The following is a 20818-nucleotide window of genomic DNA, read 5'->3' as shown; positions in this document are numbered from 1 at the left end:
CTCAATAAATTACTAATTTGCTGCTTATTAATAGTTAGTAAGGTAGTTGTTAAATTTAGGTATTGGGTAGGATTAGGGATATAGAATAAGGTCACGTAGAATAAGGCATTAATACGTGCTTAATTAGTACTAATAAATGGCTAATATTCTAGTAATATGCATGCTAATAAGCAACTAGTTAAGAGACCCTAAAATAAAGTGTTACCAAGTTTTCTAAAGAAAAATACTCTGCTTTAAAAGTACTTTTCAAGTGTCTGTACTTTATCAGAGTAAAAAATACTTTACTACTGTCCACCTCTGACAACAGAGTAACTGATGACGTGCAAGCTGTTCGCAGGGCATTGGTAACACTGATGAGTTAAAGGAATAGTTAACCCAAAAACTATATTTACTCACCCTCATGTTGTTGTAAACCTGCATGAAGTACTTCCTTCCGATGAACACAAAGGAAGGTATGAAACATATACTATGGAAGTCAAAGGTGCCCCACAACTGTTTGGTTACCAACATTCTTCAAAATAGCTTCCTTTGTGTTCAGCAGCAGGAAGAACAGGTTTACAACAACATAAGAGTGAGTAAATGATGACAGAATGTTATTTATTTATTTGTTGTTGTTGACAATCCCTTTAAGGGGCAGCATGATATTTTATGTTTATGTTCATGCTTTGTGTATTTGAGTATTTTTACATTTGATAACACAATCTCCTATTTGAACGTGAAGTGACGTGTGGCCAAGTATGGTGACCCATACTCGGAATTTGTGCTCTGCATTTAACCCATCCAAGTGCACGCACACACACAGTAGTGAACACACATACACCGTGAACACGAACTACAATTAGTAGTGGGCAGCCAATGCTGCGGCGCCCAGGGAGCAGTTGGGGGTTCGGTGCCTTTGCATGCAGCTTATAACATGGCCAGTGACACAATGCTCATTCCCTTATCTCAGGGAACCGAGGTTACGTCAGTAACCGGAGCGTTCCCTTTCGAACGTACTCTCACGTTGTGTATGGGGAATGCATCCAATCATGCCGTGCTATGAGCAGATACATAACGACCTGCTTTGCGAGCCCAGTCTCAGGGCACTTCAGTTAAAGGCCCCTAAAGAACATGAGCCGAGCCAAGTCCCAAGCCACTGCTGAGGACTACAGACATTGCCTATTTTTCCCCAATGGTGGAAATGGATGATTAAAACAGACAAAACTCGTGCCTGCAAAACAGGAACGTCCAAATGACAGAATCTGTCAAAGGTGGACGGTGACGACCAGCCGGCGGCTGCACAAATCTCACCAAAAGAGATCCCACTGGACCACGCCCAGGAGGAGGCCATTCCTCTGGTGGAATGGGCCCTCACACCTATCGGGCATTGAGAGACAACCAAGGCATAAGCCAGGGCAATAGAATCTACTATCCAGCACAACAGTCTCTGCTTTGTAACCGGCAGCCCTTTAGAGTGGCCTCCAAAGCAAACAAAGGTTTTCTGTTTGTCTGAATGACTTAGAGCGCTCCACGTACACTCTGAGTGCCCGAACTGGACACAGTAAGTTAGGACCCTGGTCACCATCCGCTGCAGGAAGAGCTAGCAGGGAAATGACCTGGGCTCTGAACGGTGATGAGAGCACCTTAGGTATGTAACCGCTGCATGGTTGGAGGACGACTTTACAGTTGTTGGGTCCAAACTCAAGACAGGAAGCACTGACGGACAGCGCTTGCAAGTCACCTACTCTTTTGACCGATGCTAAGGCCAAAAGCAGAGCAGTTTTGAGCGTCATGACCTGTAATCCGGTTGTTTGAAGTTGCTCAAAGGGTGGGTCCCTGAGGGCCCTAAGGACTATAGTCCCATGTCGGCAAAATCCTAGGGCGAGGTGGGTTCAGCCTCCGAGCACCCTTTAGGAACTTAACGTCCAAGTAATTTCTGCCGATCGCCCGGCCAGCCTCGAGGGAATGATTCCCTGCGATGGCTGCCACATAGACTTTGAGTGTGGATGGGGTGCACCCTTATCCAACAACTCTTGAAGATGGCATGTAGGACACGTCACATGAGCTCAGCTCCCTGCCTTCGTGCTGAACACCAGTCGCTGGCATACAGACGGATGTTGGGCCAATCGTGGGCCAGAGCATCCAGCTGTCTCTTGAAACACCTTGGATGGCTTGGATGGGTGCACTGCAGACTTGAGGCCGCGGGGTCGACGGTGGACACAAATGAGCAGCTACAGCCTCTTCGAGAATGGTCAATATCAGCTTTAATGGCACATAGTCAGGATAATCACAAAAAATGTCTTTAGCGGGGTTTTCACAGAGAGGATCACAAATATTAAAAAATGTGACACTTTGAGCAGCTACTCTGATGTTAAATTTGGCATGATTCCCTGATTTTCATTCAATTACAGGCTTTCCTCCTGATGTACTACATCAGGGATGCAAAACTCTGGCTCCAACTCTGCTCCAACACACATACCTGTAGTTTTTAAATAACGCTGAAGGACATGATTAGCTGGATCTGGTACGTTTAATAAGGGTTGAAGCTAAACCAGGGGTGCCCAAACTCGGTCCTGGAGGGCCGGTGTCCTGCAGAGTTTAGCTCCAACTTGCCTCAACACACCTGCTTTCAAGTTTCTAGTATGCCTAGTAAGAGCTTGATTAGCTCGTTCAGGTGTGTTTAATTGGGGTTGGAGCTAAACTCTTCAGGACACCGGCCCTCCAGGACCGAGCTTGGGCACCCCTGAGCTAAACTCTGGAGGGCTATTCTTCTTTTTAACCCCAAGAGAAGAATGGAAAAGAACTGAGTATATCAGGGTTTTGAGGGCTGGTGAAATCATTCCCTCTAGTGTGAACTCTTATGTCAAGTCAGCTTTAATTCTATTATGCTTTATATAATACAGATTGTGTCAAATCACATCACAGAGATAAACAGCGAAATTGCAGAATCAATGGAGGCAATTCAGATTCTGCTGTAAAGAGTGTTTCAAGAGATTCATCTCAAGTCAGTTTGAAATGACATCAGTTCAGCTGTAAACAGTTCTACAAAAGGCAGCAATGTAGTTATTCAATTAGAATCAGTTCAGTGTTGAGTGAATTCAATTAGGTAACATGTCAATGTTGCAAGATGGGATTCAGCTTTAAAGCAGCTCTACGGAAGATGGTATGCCATCATCCAGCTTATGTGAAACTCAAGATTTGCTTTGTTTCTGGAAGTCTTTCCACAGTAATGGCACATGACAGGCTTCTCTTCGATGTCCCTGCATGATTCCTAGGTTTTGGGTTTTTTTCTCTCTGTAAAACACATTTCACACTGATGACACTTAAACAGATCCCTCTTGAGTAAATCTTCACGTGGTACTTAAGGTTACCTTTTTGGTTGAAACTTCTCTCTAGTATGAATTCTCATGTGGACTTCAAGGTATAATTTTTGACTAAAACTCTTTCCACACTCATAGCATGTGAAAAGGCTTCTCTCCAGTGTTAACTCTCATGTGCCTGGTAAGGCTTCTTTTATAAGTGAAACCGTTTTCACACTGTTGGCAGGGGAAAAAAAAAATCTCTCCATAATGTGAATTCGGCTGTGGACGTAAAGGTTTTGTTTTGCTTGAAACCTTTTCTACACAGATGTCAGGTGAAGGGTTTGTTTCCAGTGTGAACTCTCATGTGGCAATTAAGGTTTTCTTTTCTGTTGAAACTTTTTCCACAGTGTTTGCAGGTGAAAGGCTTCTCTCCAGTGTGAATTATCATGTGGACTTTAAGGTGTCCAGGTTGACTGAAACGCTTTCCACACCATTGGCAGGCGTAAGGCTTCTCTCCAGTGTGAACTCTCATGTGCCTGTTAAGGTTTCTTTTATGAGTGAAACTCTTTCCACACTGTTGGCAGGTAAAAAGGCTCTCCATAGTGTGAATTCGCCGGTGGACATCAAGGTTTCCACTTTGATTGGAACTCTTTCCACACTGAGGGGATCTGTTAGGTTTCTCTCCTGTGTGAATTTTCATGTGCCTGTTAAGGCTTCTTTTATAAGTGAAACTGTTTCCACACTGTTGGCAGGTAAAAAGGCTCTCCATAGTGTGAATTCGCCGGTGGACATCAAGGTTTCCACTTTGATTGGAACTCTTTCCACACTGAGGAGATCTGTTAGGCTTCTCTCCAGTGTGAATTCTCTTGTGCCTGTTTAGGTTTCCTTGTTGACTGAAACTCTTTCCACACTGAAAGCAAGTGAAATAACTCTTAGTTCCTGTCTTTTGAGCTCTTTTTTGTGTGGAAGTCTTTTCAGACTGTAAGGAACAAAAAGATTTTTCTCCGGTTGTAAAATCATGAAGATTCATATACTGATCTTTCTCTTCAGTTTCATTCAGTCCTTCCCTCTCCTCTTTCAGTGCCATTAGGTCTAAAGTGGAAAAACAAACAAATAAAAGTTAACCCCAGTTTAAAACATTCAGATATGTAATGCATGTATGCTAGATTCTACACCAGGGTGTCCAAACCTGATCCTGGTCGGCCGGTGTCCTACAGACAGAGGCGGACAGTAGTGACGTATTTTTACTTTACTCAAGTAAATTTAAAAAGTATCTGTAGTTTATCAGTGTTTTTCTTTGGAAAACTTTTACTTCACTACATTCCAAAGCATAATGTTATACTTTTTACTGCACTACATTTCATAAATAAAAGTTGTTTGTTTTACCTTTAATACTTTAGAATATTAAAAATGTAGTATTTTCTTGTACTCAAGTAAATCTTTGAATTACTTTTACTTGAGTAAAAGTAAGAAAGTAATAGATTTCTAATGTAATTAAGTATTAAAATTATATTTAATATGAAACGTAGTGCAGTAAAAAGTACAATACTATGCTTTGGAATGTTGTGAAGTAACATTTTCTAAAGAAAAACACTGCTTTAAAAGTACTTTTCAAGTGTCTGTACTTTATCATAGAGTAAAAATACTTCACTACTGTCCGCCTCTGCCTACAGAGTTTAAGCTGGCCGTTATACAATTAATTGAAAAACTCTAGATAATCTAATGTCTGAGTTCAGGAAATCTAGATATAGCCTGATCTCAATATACCATTTATTATGCCTCCTAGGGGATAAAATACAACAAATTTAAAGAGAGAGGGAAAAAAAAGAAAAGGGGACAAACCATCAGAGCGGTTACACTGACTTCTTAAAGAGAAAACACCCCAAAACCAACTGTTTGAGTCAGAGAATGATAAACAGGGTGGAAAAGGTCATAAATCACTCAATTTTGAATGTTTTTCATCCAAAAAACTTTAATAATATTATAATTAGACCATGAAAAAAAAAAGAAACTTTAAAAGAAAACAGGCAATATTTTTGCAACAATTGTTGCATTAACTGAAAACAACCCACTCATATTTCACGATGCATGTTTTAATCAGCACAGCATGAGATGGGCTTTGATCATTAGAAAAATTCAGCACTAAGATTAATTAAAAAAGGGTAAGGACTGTATTCTTGCAGACACATTATATTGTTCTGTTTAGCGCAAGTATGTAAATCAGATTTGTATTGATTTGTAGTGGTGAGTGGGGTTTCATATTATGGTTATTTTGTACCATTGTTTTGTTTTTCTCTTGTTCTGTTCTGCAAAAATGACCTGCCTTTGGCATCTAATCATTGCTACAACCAGGGCTCAACATTAAGCCTAGATATCTGTAAGTATATGTGTCTGTGGTATTTGCCACATTAAACTGATTTCCAGGGCCTTTTTTTTTTTTTTTGCTTTATAAAGTATCTTAACGGAGTGTCTAGTGCAAATAGCCCGCCTTGTTGGCAGAGGCTATTTACACTAACTCCGCAAACCAATGTGTGATTGGGGTAGTCGACACTACAAAAGATGTTTGTCAAATATCTGCTCAAAGTGGGGTAGATGGTAAAGCATGTGCCTGGCTCCTTTTGACACAACTGACCCGGATTCAGATCTGCCTTTTGCCGAACTTTTTTTTCTCTCCCTTTTCAAAATCTCATATCACATCGTAAAGGCATTTATTTTCTATAAAAATGGAAATATTAAAAAAGTTGAAAATAAGGTCAAGGTATCTTTATTAGTACCCGAAGGTAAATTTGTTGTGCAGACGAGATTCAGCAATCCATCCTTAAGACAATCCATGAGACATACAATACATGTAAAGGGTGGGAACTATCTCTAATCATAAAACTCGCCTTACGCTGTAAATGGTTAGAGTAAAGACCTGCTAAGTTAAGTTGAGGTTCACCTATAATCTTACTTGCCCACATAACAATTTGATTCAAATAATTTTTGTTCTTCAAAGACAAATTACCAAACCATGCCACAAGGGAGAACGTCAAGACTGATTCAATAAAAGCTTGATTAAAAAGGGTCATCATAGATTTATCAATGTGAAATCTGGACAGCTTTCTGAGGCAAAACAGACGCTGATGTCCCTTTTTACATAACCATCTCACAGTTCTTTTCAAAAGTAAATTTAGAATCTATGACTGTCCCGAGATATTTGTTGCTTTCTACACAATCCACCGCCTGGTCTTTAATTATCGTAGTGTCATAACGTAAAACACAAGTTCTAAAATCTATAATCATGTCCTTTGTTTTAGTTATATTTAACTCCAAATAAGATTAATCACACCAGGTGACAAACTCCTCAATAATAGGACCATGACCGGATTTATTATCGTGTAGCAAACTCACGATAACTGTGTCATCAGCGAATTTCAATATAGTCCTATTTACATGCTTACTTTGGCACATATTAGTATACAGAATATAAAATTCGAAGATAAAAAAAGTATTGGGTAGGGTAGGTGTAGGGAGGGCTTTATTGTCCCAGTAAGGTGGCATCCATTTAATAATTTGAATTAAAATGATAATTTACACTCAATACATTATTATTGCATACTGTTTTTTTTTAATGTACAATACTGAGGTGCAGATAATTGCCATTATTTGCAATAAGTAGTATAAATAGCAGAAAATTCTATTTTAACAGTATAAATACAATCTATAGCTATTTGCACTTAATGCAAATAGCATATTGCTAAAAAAAATACTGTGATTTTCACTTGTGTAAATAATAATAATAAGTTTTATTTATATAGCGCCTTTCCAGAGCTCAAGGACAATTCGTCGTAAATGAAAGAAAGCTGTTTTAGTGAGAGAGTTAATATGTGACTGAAATGAAAGAGAGGAGTCAAACATAACACCGAGATTTCTGACGATACTAGATGGAGCAATTAGAGTGCCAGTGATATTGCAAGTAAAGTCAGCGGGAACTTTGGTGGCAAGTGATGGGGTACCAATAATGATGATCTCAGTTTTATCCATATTAAGTTTCAGAAAATTAAGAGTTAAGCCATGTTTTTATATCCTGCACGCAAACAGAAATTTTTATCAATTTGGGTGGATAGGGAAGGCCTGTATGACGTGTAAATTTGAATGTCATCAGCATAAAAATGATAGCTAAAGCCATGACGCTGTAGTATCTCACCCAATGGTAAAATATAAATAATAAACAGCAAAGGCCCAAGAACGGAACCCTGGGGGATGCCTTGTTTCAGGGGGGCAGTAGGGGATCTAAAATCCCGAGCAGAGATGTAAAACTGTTTATCACATAGGTATGAGGAGAACCAGGAAAGAGCAGTACCAGATATACCCACAGCTGAAAGACGAGAGATAAGCAAATCATGAGAGATGGTATCGAAGGCAGAGCTGAGATCAAGTAGCAGAAGTAAAGACAGAGAGCCAGTGTCGCAAGAGAGTAATAAATCGTTCACTACCTTTAGAAGGGCAGTTTCAGTACTATGTTGCGGACGAAAATTGCAGAGCATTTATGAAATGAGAGATAGGTGGAGAAATGACCGAATGACACCGTTTCAGGTGAGAAGTAGGAGCTGGGTCAAGTTGTCAGGAAGAAGAATTTGATTTTGAAATTAGCTCAGAAACAGAAGACGGATTAGTAAGAGAAAAGCAGGACAGGGAATTACCAGAGAGATTAGGCTCAAAGCTAAAACTGATAGCGTTGTTCGAAAAGCCCCGGTGGATGGCAGCCGTCTTGTCCAGAAGATAGTTTAGAAAGGAGCAGCAGAAATCATCTGAACCTACAGCATCATGAGGTGGGGGTTTGGTAAGTTTATTTACTGTGTTGAATAGTGCTTTTGGCCTGTTACTGGCTTTATTAATCATGGCAGAGACTAAATTAGAACGTGCTAGGTGTAAAGCAGATTTGTAATTTTTGAGATGTTCAAGAAAGGCTTGGTGATCAACAGTGAGGCCAGTTTTCCTATAGAGACGCACAAGCCGTCGACCGGAGCCTTTAAGGATACGAAGTAAAATAAGCATCCACCTCCGAAAGCAGTCACAGCCTCAATTGTGTTTCATCTGCTTGCTCTGAGGCGCAAGTAATTTATCATACTTATTCTATTCAGTGGCTTCTCCTAGTTTTCTTAGTCATACTTAGTGCCAGTTTATCAGGAAGTGACGCTTTTGTTCTCTTGGACTCGTTGGATGGAAACGGTGCTTTATTCGCAAATGTTTTATGCGATATTCCAGTTTTGCACATATATTTAATTGAAATCTTTGGATGGAAACATAGCTATTGAATCATTAATTCAACCGATTCATTCAATTGTCTGATTAATTCAAGAATGAAGCAAATTACTCTCCTTATGTATGGGTCATTGAATCACTGACTCACAGGATTTATACAAAAATCTTGAATCAATCAGTAACAAAACATGGTTGTGTTGTTCAGAGATGTGCAACTACTCTTCTGTGATCTTTCTTTGGAACTATTTTCATCGGTCAATATTATCTCTAAAATGTAAGTCACTTTATTAACTACTTATTCATTAAACTGTTGTATAAAATCGGTGTCACATTTGCAATCATGCTGATATTTAAGAAAACAGCACTCTTGGTTATGTGTTGTTGCTGATTATCATATGCTATAAATACAAAGAAACTCACAGATGAAATATACTGCAGTAAAAATGTAAAATGTTGAGTTTTTATGTGTGCTATTTTGATTTCTCCAAGAGTCTCTCTCACGCACAGTAAGGCTGCATGAGCTTCATCTGGCACGACTGTTACTGACAATACATTATCCATTAACAGTCCCCATTTACACTGAATGTAACAAAATCAGAGTCATTTTCACCAAAGTTTTGATGCATCCTTAGGTATTTTTTGTTAATGAAGTTTTAATCAGGCCACTTGTCCAGTTTAGCAAGTAAAAGTCTCTTTCACGTGCCCCTTCAAAAAATCCACTTATCCCAGACAAACAGACATGCATAAGTGCTAAAATCAATGAAGCTGTCTACACTGATCAATGATTGGACTTGTTTGAGATACACCTAGCTTTGCCTGGAATTTAGACAAGAGTGAAGTAAGTGCAGTCGAGACAGACAGCTGGCATATCTTGTGTCAGCCACCAACAGCATGAGATCAAATGAGGATAGTGTGATTCATGCTCATGTGCTTTGTTGCTAATAAACTGGATCTAATTTAAATTCTGTTGTTTTTATATGAAAATTAATATGATTAAGAAAACTAAAGGTCTTATGTAATTTGGGAATATACACATGAAATCAAGATTTCAGCTTTGAAAATAAATAAAAAATTAAATTCAAACATTTTAGAAAAAAAACAAACATGGTAGTTCAAACCAACGAGAATTAAGTTGTCACCAGAAAGTAATTTCCCATTGTATCTTTTAGGCCTTGTCTACACGAATACGTTTTTGTTTGGAAACGCATCTTTTTCTCTCTGTTTTGGCCTTCTGTCCACACTGAGATGAAATTTTTGTCAAGGAAAACTGAGCTTTTTGAAAACACTTTCCAAAGTGGATAAATTTGAAAATGCTGTTTTTGCGTTGTAGTGTGGACTGTAAAAACGTAGGTATTTGAAAACGATGACACGTTTAGTTATGCGGCGCATATTATACCAATAGAAATCTGTGTTTATACTGGTATTGTGCCTGTTATGTGCTATTTACTTTCACACTGTTGCCAAAGATGTGTGACTTTGTACACTCTTCATATCACAGTCCTGCAAAGATGACAGAAAATTTACTCGCGATTGCTGTTTACAGCAAAACATGAGGGCAGTTGGGCTTTAGATCAGACACATAATGGTGAGTGAGAGTGAGGTGAATGGTGAGATATTTCAGTAAATAAAATGATCCTGCCAGAAGAATTGCATGAAAACTTAATATCTCTGTTGTCTTAGTGAGCTGTTTGAGGCTTTACGCATGCGCAGTAAAGCAAATTTAACGTTTTCTGATGCTAAAGGTTTTTTTTCCGTGTATGAAAACTTTTGGAAAATGCTTGAAAACTATTCTGAGCTTCGTTTTTAACAGCAGATGGCGCTTTAGGTTAGTTTTTAACCGCACCCTCAAATGCTCACGAAGAAGAGCACTTGTGTTAAATGTGCTTGCACATCGGCTTTTATGCTTTTGATGCGAGATTAACGTAAACAGCCCACTGTGAACATCCTTGTAATTCATTCAACCTTTTCGAACTTTATGAATAATTATTTTAGGTTCAAATGGTGTGTGTGTAAGGAACTGGAAGCAAGCAAAATACGGCTATTTCTAAAGCACGCAGTGCCATCTGCTGTTAAAAACTAAGCTCAGAATCGATTCAATAGAGAATCGCGATGCCTTCAGAAAATCTCAGAATCGATGCATCAATTTATTGTCCCAGCCCTAGCTGTCACTCACTTCAGTTTATCACGATCTCACGAAGTTCCGTTATAATCTATGGATCTCTCTACACTGCACATTTAATCTCTTATTTGCACATTTAATCTCTTATTTACACCGTGACTATTGTTTGTTATAATGAGAATTTGCGAGCGTGCAGAACTCAGCACTGAGCACTCGGTTTGAGTGGTGAGAATTCTGACTAAATTGTGTTCAAGAAATCAACACATATATCTGTGATTGTTTGCATTGCTCAACGCTGCAAAAACACGTTATGCAAACACATATGCACTAAAGCGATTGCCAGAAAAAGAGAGAAACAGCATTTGCCAATATGCTATTATTATGCAGTTTGTATGTACATTTCAGAAAATCCCTTGCTCTCAAATATTTCAATGCAAATACTGCATAACCATGCCACGGCGGGCCAGATTAACCTTACCTTTAATTACTTATTTCTGTTCTAAACAATTAAGTCATAGTCATCTGGGTTTCGAATCGAAGATGTTAATAATTTAGTCGTAATCTAAATTTTCCTGTTAGTATTTGGCTGTTTTATTATAAACATTCAATGGAGCTGCTAGTTGGAAGAGCTATTGGCGGGAAGAACGTAACTTAGTACTAGCACAAGTTAACTGCAGATACTAATTAGCATATTGCTATTGTCATTATTAATATATAGGCTAGTTTTAATGAAACACATGACGACACAAATCACATTTAAAGTAATTAATGAAGAATTTAAACGCTAAAATTGAATTATATGTATTTCCATCGATCTGACTGGGTGGCAAGCTGTCAATCTAGGTGGGCCACCCGTAGCTCCGCCCCTGCATGATGTCATAATAACAAATGCCCAATGTGAAAGCAGGATCTTCTCAGCTGCACTGTAGGTGCGTTCGACTTCAGGCGGCACTGCGCAGACCGATCAGTGGCTGACTTTAAGCAGTGCATGCCGGTTAGAAATTTTGTCCGACTTGAACCGGCGCCACATCACTATCACGTGTGGCATCAAAGTACCGCGAGAGCGTTTCGAGAGCAGCCGGCTGACTCAGCTGCCGCAGTTTTTTCAGAGCGACTGCAGGAGCGCTGATGACGACACCGCTGTTTCACGATTGGCCAGATTCACCACATGACAACAATGATGTGCAATTCTAACTTCTATCTTCAGTTCCGATACTGCTCACAAATCTGTGTTTTTAGAACAGTAAAAGCTTTTTTACTGTAATCACAATGTTATATTGAGTCACGTTTATAAAAAAAAAAAAAACACTGATAAAAGCATATACTGTATATACTAGGGTTGTGACGGTGAGGAAATTTTACCACCGGTTAATCAAAATCACCTTAGATAAACGGCAAAAGTCAACAGACTTTTCAAAATCCAAAATATTGCCAAACAGGCGCTTTTGCATCTAGTTTCAAAACGAAATCATCCGCGATCGTCTTGTCTGTCTATCAAAATGACGGTGGGGGTCGGTGACGCGGTGGGCAAGTGACATACATAACCGGGGTTGCGACTTAACACCGGTATCACCGTCAACACTGTCTATCGCGGCAAGCCTAATATACCTCCACTTTATAAGTATTTAAATAGTATATGTTTTTGTTTAACTTTATTCTTGAACAGATGGCGCTGTATCAAGCAGTATATAAAAAGTGTTTCTGTTGCTCATGAAAATGTTTCTGAAACGTGTGTATTTGTCAAATATTGCATGTTATTCACTTCATCTGTGATAGAGTATGCAAACACTGCGAGAGTGTCACTAACGGGAGCAGAAAGTGTCCGACTTGACATCTGGCTGCTCTCGCCGTTCGGTCTGCAGCGTTGCATGAAGTCAAACACACCTACTGTTAGTATTTGTCTGGTCATGTGATCTCAACATGTCTGTGACATTCTTCATAAATATCACTCATTTCTGTAGAGCTGGACATTTAAATAAGGATCAAATGAGTGAGTTCAGCTTTGAGAATAAAAACCAACCTGTTTGTGTCTCAGTATCTTCATGTTTGAATGTTTCTTCAATCTTCATGTCTTCACTCTCTTCTTTAATAGACTCCATCTTTGTTTGTTCCTCAGAAACCAACCTGTTTGTTCCTCAGTATCTTCATGTTTGACTCTGAATGCTTCTTCAATCTTCATGTCTTCACTCTCTTTAATAAACACCATCTTTATAATAGTGTGTCACGTGGATCTCAGCTGCTTCAGGAGTTTTTCTGTGTTTGGACACTCTTGTAATGTTTAAGAAGAAAATAATTAATAAAGTAAATTATTCTCAAAAATAAATGCAAACTAAATCTCTAGGTGCATCTCAATCAGCTCCCTAGTTCAGTATTCAGAGTGATAGTTAATGGACTTACTATGGAAAGCCGTTTTAACATTTAATCTATAAACAGCACTAGTAGCTAATTTAACATTACTAGTACTTATTTTTTAGATACTAGTATCTTTTCCATTAAGTACTAGTACTTATTCATTAACTACTAGTGCTTATTCTTTAGGTACTAGTGCTTATTCTTTACGTACTAGTATTTTTTGTAAAGTTCACTAGTACCTAAAGAATAAGCACTAGTACCTAAAGAATAAGCACTAGTAGTTAATGAATAAGTACTAGTACTTAATGGAAAAGATACTAGTATCTAAAAAATAAGTACTAGTAATGTTAAATTAGCTACTAGTGCTGTTTATAGATTAAATGTTAAAACGGCTTTCCATAGACTTACTATTAACTATATATCTTAATCAGATCAAGTAAGTATTTATGATTTATATTTGGTATTCAATTATTTTTTGCATAATAGTAAATAGATTACACTTTCGTGAAAGCATTTGCAGCTGGTTTGTAAAAGTTGTAATTGCACAGTTTGTGTTTGTTGTTCTCTTTTGTCGTCAGCGTGCGCTGATTCGAGCGATTAGAATCACTGAATCATTTTGCGAATGACTCGGTTCGTATGATTCTGATTCTCAGTTTCTCACTTCTGTCCAGTACTTGAACGATGCACTTATTCACGATATAATATCGGGAGCGAAATGAGAGACGCACCTTTTCTGTTATTGATACGAGAATGCGCTTTACTCACAAAAATAACATTACACACAGTATCACAACGTTACATTTAAGATTACATTTAAGATTTTAAAACTTAAAAACCACAAACCTTTCTTCAGGCGAATCACAATAATAAATGCAGGAGCGCGGCGCAGCTTTATGACGTCACTTCGCCAGAGCAAAATAAAAGTCCGTTTACACACTAAGGTCTGTACAGCGGTCGGGAACCTATGCTATGCTATGCACACCTGGCTCTTTGACAAAAATCATGTGGCTCGCCAGATCTCCTTCTTCTTCTTTAGTTTTTTGACTAGATAAAAGGGCTGGATACAAAAAAATAAAAAAAAATAAAAAATTATGGCTCGCCAGATCTCTCACCCTTTACCAACAAATTATCTATTACAAAAATTATACATCACTAGAGATCAGCAATTCCTTTGTTGTAGAGACTACATAAGCTGATAAAAGGCTTAAATTAATACATTTTTTTGTGCAGGTCAAAGTGCGTGTTCAGTGCACGTTCAGTGCTGTTCGCGAGTCACAACAGCAAACCACTGATGTAACATAGAGCTAATAAACTCAGCTGCGTAGCTTGTTTGTGGTAATAGCGAAAAGAAAGATTTTTTGAACAGCAGAAAAAGTGAGAAAGTATGTAAAAAATGACAGTGAAACATATACGTTGTTTTATAGAATATGGTGTTCTCCTGTGCCAAGAGCCAGTATAAAACATTTCGCTGGTTATTTTAGCTTTTTCCATGCAGCTTTCAGCGGGTGGGACTGCTAGCGTTATTAATAAGAGCGGGTCATTCTTGATATTAAAAAGACAGACAGTATTAAAAACTCAAACAGAACTCAACCCGCTTCTGACTGGATGTTTTCTGCACACGAGGTCCGAGTGGAGCACGGACAAGCATAGTAGCTGAATTAGTGTCCTAATGTAGGGAATAGTGAATGAGGGTATAGGGGGCGATTTCGGACACAGCCTTTGTCTTCGGTGGCCCGCCTAAAACATTCCAAACACGGAGTGTCAAAATGTCTGTCTGCACTGGTGAGTATTCACATAAATACGGTCGACATGCACCGTGCATTATTCTTCACTCACTTAGTCAATTCAGTTCAATTCAATTCAAAATTGCTTTATTGGCATGACTGTAAATGATACAAAATAGCCAAAGCCTAGTATACATGTACAAAAAGAAAAAAATTATAATAATATAATAACAATATTAATAAGTAAATGAACGACGTGACATGTGGCCAAGTATGGGGACCCATACTTGGAATTAGTGCTCTGCATTTAACCCATCCTTAGTGCACACACACAGCAGTGAACACACACACCGTGAACACACACCCGGAGCAGTGGGCAGCCATTTATGCTGCGGCGCCCGGGGAGCAGTTGGGGGTTCGGTGCCTTGCTCAAGGGCACCTCAGTCGTGGTATTGAAGGTGGGAGAGAGCGCTGTACATTCACTCCCCCCACCGACAATCCCTGGCGGTACGAGACTCGAACCCACAACCTTTGGGTTCTCGTGATTAATCAATCTCTATTTATTCATTCATTCATTCCCCTCTTTTGGAAAGTCACTGAAACACTTTAATGGATTTTTTTTTTCTTTTGCTATTGGGGCAAATGAGAACACAAAAATATATTTGTTGCCGTTTCCATTCATTACTACAGAAGTTTACACAACAATGATGACTTTCACTTCCGAGAGACCCGGAAATGTGAAAACGGTCTGTTCACAAGGTCAAAACATAATAAAAAATCAATGTCAATGTCTGCTTGATTTCTGTCAGTCACCTGCAGAGTTAAGAATTTGGGATGAAGGACGTCCTAAATACATTTTTATCTTTGCCTAAAGGGTCTGTTTTCTCAAGGAGGCCAGCTAAAGCCAAATTAGCCACTTTATTTAAATTTTTTTTTTGTAAAAATATACACTACCATGTTGGGGTCAGTCATTTTTTCTTTCTCTTTTTCTGAAAGAAATTCGTAAAGACATATTGCTAGAAAATGATTTCTATTTTGAATAAATACTGTTCTTTTTTACTTTTTATTCGTCAATGAATCCTGAAAAAAGTACCACAGGTTCCAAAAAAATACTAAGCAGCACGATAATAACTGAGCATTAAATAAGCATATTAGAATGATTTCTGATAGATCACGTGACTCTGAGGACTGGTGTAATAATGATACTGAAAATTCAGCTTTACATTACAGAAATTAATTACATTTGAAATAAAATAGAAAACAGTTGTTAAATTTTAATGACATTTCACAATATTGCTGTTTTTTCTGTATTTTTGATCAAATAAATATAGGCTTTGATAAGCATAAGACTTTTGACTGTACTGTACCTTGTTCCTTTTGTTTCATAAATTTTTCTTGATCTGTTTTACAATCTTCTTCAAAAGATACTTCACCCAAAAAGTGAAAATTCTTTCATCTCCCTCATGTTATTCCAAACCTGCATGGCTTTGTTCCTTTTTATATTCTTTCAGAACACAAAAGATATTTTAAATATAACAATATGATTTTAGTTTTGGGGGGAACTATCTCATACATATATTATTTTTTAAATTTTCTTCTCCTTCTTTACCACACACTAAATCTTCTATCAATCTTCTTTTTAAAAATGAATATGACTTAGTTCATGTTTTTCTTGTTCTCTTTTAAGCTTTAATGCATTTACCAAGCAGTTTTTAAGTTCAGTTCCGCTGTACTTTTGTTTACCACCAGAATGGCGTCTAAGTTGATTGACCCATACAGCTGACCTGAACCAATATATTTAAAATGTGTGGCCCCCCGGACAACAAGCACAACTGTGAGATTCAGCTTTGTTGACAGTGTTATCACTCGTGGCCAAAAAAAAAAAACTCCAGCTTGAGCACCCTCTCAAATGGTGAAGCAGTCTTTGTTGCACCATGGAGCACAGCAGCTGCACCCTCTGAGGAGGGTGTAACGTAAATCATTAAGAACTGAACACATCGTCAAATTATGGCCGTGATCGATTATGCCTGGGTCAAAGAACAACCCTGCACTGAACCAAGTGGCCAGACATTCTGCCTTGTATTACAATGACAGGAGAGGAGCAGGACCTCTTCACTAGAGGAGGATGCCTTACTCTGAAAGAGCAGGTAGAGAATGTGAGTATATTTCATGATTTGATTTAGCAAAAATTTCCATTTGTAATGCATTGTATTTAGATATTTCATAAACTACATATGAACTATCAAAACAAACCTATGCCCTTGTGTGATGATTCAGCAAAAATGTTAACATAGGCTGTAATTTACTTTTGCAGGTTCCAAGGATGACTAAGGGGCAAGACACCCAAGTTCCTTTCTTGGATTTGTACTGAAATGTGGCCCCAAGGCATTTGATGTTTCCTTCTGGCTTAATGTGAAGAGCTTCACCTCAACTCCTCATCGTACACAACTGTTGAGGTTAACAATACAGGGCTCAACATTTACTTGCCTGACCGGACAAGTAACCTGATTAAAACATCAATAACAAACAATAACTAGGGCAGCACCGAAACTTTGGTGAGAATGATTCAGATTTTATTACTTGCAGTGTAAACGGTGACTGATAACGGATGATGTTTTGACAGTATCGAGGTTGCATCAGTTGAGGCTCGTGCAGCGTATCTGACTCACGGAAAAAAAAAAAAAAAATTCTATATAACATATGATACAGGTAAGCAACATCGCACGACCAAGCACCAGCACGGTTGCAAATGTGACACTGATTTTACACAACAGTAGTTCGATAAACAAATAGTTAACATTAACTGACTTACATTTTAGACACATTATTGATCATTTTTCTAACAAAAATAGTTCTAAGCAAAGCCATAGCAGAACAGTTGCGCATCTCCGAGCAACACACAGCGGTGTTATGTTACTGAATGATTACGCATTTTTGAACGAACGATTCAGTGAGCCATTCATTAAGACAGTCACTTGCTTTATTTCTTGAATGAATCAGCTGTTTGAACAAATCGGTTGAATCAGTGACTCACTCATTAAGACAGTGATCTGCCACCACCTACTGGTGGTTTGGTTTCATATTTAAAAGTATCATTGCATTTTTCCATCATTTCATATTTGTTAAAAAAAGTTAAATTTATTTAATCTTATAACATTATTTATGCATTTGCAATTTAAGTGTGTAAATGCATTTATGGAACCTCTTATCTTCATTAACCCTCTATGGTGCGCATTATGTTCTAACCATGAAATATTTGTAACAAGGAAATTAGTAGAAATTAATTGTTGCCATATGGCAACTCCGTACCATAGAGGGTTAAACAGTCTGAGTACCAGTGGAAAGATGGAGTTTAATTCTAATTTTAATATTTAATCCGTCTGACCGCCTTCTGCATACCACAGTCAGCGGAAGTGAGAAAAAAAGTGTTTATTACGTTTGAAATATGGATATTTATCTTACAAAAATGCATGGATTCGCTACGGGAGGCCTTTATTCACCCCCCGGAGCCATGTGAGGGACGTTTTATTAGGGATGCGCGCACTTTATTTCACATCTTCTGAACTGTTGACAACCAACACCCGCTTACCCCCATTGAAAGGCTTGGAATAGCCAGGACCATTTTTAATATAATTCCGATTGTAATTATAGATATATCAATAAATATCTAATAAATAGATAATCAATAATTACGTCTGTGTTCATGCTTAACTGATGCATAATTGTGAACAAGTACATAATTAATTACTAGATCAATTAAAGCTTTAACAGTGCTTAACTAATGCATTATTCTGGACCCTTAAAATAAAGTGTTACCTTTTTACTTGGTAGAAGTTCATTACACAACTTGTTAAATGTAATGCAAGCTGCTTTAGCAAAATTGTGGTTACTACAGTCATGGTTATTACAGTTTTACTATAGTAAAAGCTGGTTAATTTTCACAAGGGATATGACAAGCACTGAGCACATCCATCTCTGGCTCAGCACCAGCCAAACACGAAAGCATATCTGAATTTTGCAGTTAATCACATGACAGACTGAACAATAATCACACTGGTGTGACTGTACACGTTAAAGAGCTACTTTATGTCCGAAACTCATGTAAACGGCCTTTCTCCCTTGTGAATCTTCATGTGTTTGTTAAGGTTTCCTTTTTGAATGAAGCTCTTTCCACATTGTTGGCAGGTGAAAGGTTTCTCTCCAGTATGAATTCTCATGTGGTCATCGAGGTGTTGTTTATGTTTAAAACTTTTTCCACATTGAGAACATATGAAAGGTTTCTCTCCACTGTGAATTCTCATGTGGTATTTAAGGTTTGGTTTTCGAATGAAGCTCTTTCCACACAGTTTGCAGGTGTAAGGCTTCTCTCCAGTGTGAACTCTCATGTGGTCTCCAAGGTTTCCTCTGTGATTGAAACTCTTTCCACATTGTTGGCAGGTGTAAGGCTTCTCTCCAGTATGAATTCTCTTGTGGTCATCGAGGTGTTGTTTATGTTTAAAACTTTTCCCACATTGAGAGCACGTGTAAGGCTTCTCTCCAGTATGAATTCTCGTGTGGTTTTTAAGGTTTGTTTTTTTAATGAAACTCTTTCCACACTGTTGGCAGGTGAAAGGTTTCTCTCCAGTGTGAATTCTCATGTGGACTTCAAGATTTCCTTTTCTGGTGAAACTTTTCCCACACTGTTGGCAAGTGAAATAACTTCTATTTGCTGTCTTTTCAGTATGTGAGCATCTAAATGATTTTTCTCCAGTCATGAAATCATATTTCTCATGCTGAACACTGAGTTCTTGACTCTCCTCTTTCAGTGTCATCAGGTCTAATGCAAAAAAGACAAATCCAGATTAACACAATTTTTAATGGCACAAATAACAAACATCAAAAAACCAACAACATATAGATCTTATACGCACTAAGCTATTAAAGGAGGTGTTAAATGTGATCTTAAAATTTCTTCCCGTTATTCAAAGTGATGATGCTAAATAAAGAGCAAAGTTTGCGTAATCTTAGTTGCGTATGTTTAATGGTAATGGTTCATGTGATCTCAACCAAAGTCCTTTTAAGACAAGTCATGTCACTCGGCGGCCATCTTTGAAACACCTCTCGGGCATGCAAGTGCAACTCCTATCTCTTTGAATGGGGAAACATCAAATTCTCCAAAACTGTTCGCTAAGCTTCCTGCGATTGAGCGGCCATATTGAGCGTTGCATTTTTCCGCATTCAAAACTAAACGAGTGACACGTCTTTGGTATTCTATAGTCTTTGTCTCAACATGTCAGTCCACACGATGTAGGGTTGCCACCCGTCCCTTAAAATATGGAATCATCCCGTATTTAAAGGTAAAATGATGCGTCCCGAATCAAATCAATACGGGACACGATTTGTCCCGTATTTTACAAAGGCCAAAGTTGAATCAATAAATAAGTATTTTGTACTGTTTATAATACTAGTAGCAATTATAATGAAATCAATTTCATAAGAAGTATTAGAGAAGCTCATTTTAGCGTGAATGCATTTTGGCATCTTTGTTTAGTGACTGAGTCTCCAGAGTGCGCACCATTAAAGCCATTTCACGCGAGCGCAGCATGCGCTAAACCTGCGCGGTTTTATAACATCTAGAACTCACATGTCCCCTTTGAACACAAGGCTCTCCAGATGTAGGGCTGAATGGGAAAGTTATCAATGGGTCCGTCCAGGAACTAATGATGAACGTGCAGTTTGCAGAGAAGCATTGGAGTTGCTCACGGTGTCCCTTATTTTGCCTCGCTGAAGGTGGCAACCCTAACATGATGCGACCCGCTCCATGTCAAACACATTTTTAATAACAAAACTCGTGACATTCTTCAAAAATATCATTCCTTTCTGTAGAGTTGGACATTTTAATAAGGATCAAATGAGTGAGTTCAGATTTAAGAATGAAAACCAACCTGTTTGTTCCTCAGTATCTTCATGTTTGACTCTGAATGCTTCTTCAATCCTCATGTCTTCACTCTCCTCTATAATAAACGCCATCTTTGTTTGGGTCTCAGTATCTTCATGTTTCACTCTGAATGCTTCTTCAATCTTCATGTCTTCACTCTCCTCTTTAATAAACGCCATCT

At 38.2% G+C, this 20818-nt stretch overlaps 1 protein-coding gene across 1 annotated transcript in view; it reads right to left on the bottom strand.

The window, feature by feature from the left end:
- Positions 1–3699: 3699 nt before the first annotated feature.
- LOC107692232 (gastrula zinc finger protein XlCGF57.1-like) overlaps positions 3700–20818 on the bottom strand; it is a gene marked incomplete at its 3' end in the record, with an annotated part of 166610 nt that continues 149491 nt past the window's right edge. The window contains exons 5-6 of the mRNA XM_016491200.1: positions 18822–19409; positions 3700–4201 (exon numbers count right to left, since the gene is read on the bottom strand). Coding sequence (XP_016346686.1) covers positions 3700–4201; positions 18822–19409 — 1090 coding nt within the window. The remainder of the gene's footprint in view (positions 4202–18821; positions 19410–20818) is intronic.

Source organism: Sinocyclocheilus anshuiensis, unplaced genomic scaffold, assembly GCF_001515605.1.
Source record: "Sinocyclocheilus anshuiensis isolate Anshui unplaced genomic scaffold, SAMN03320099.WGS_v1.1 scaffold998, whole genome shotgun sequence".
NCBI classification, from domain to species: domain Eukaryota; kingdom Metazoa; phylum Chordata; class Actinopteri; order Cypriniformes; family Cyprinidae; genus Sinocyclocheilus; species Sinocyclocheilus anshuiensis.
This window is presented reverse-complemented; position numbering and strand designations above follow the sequence as displayed.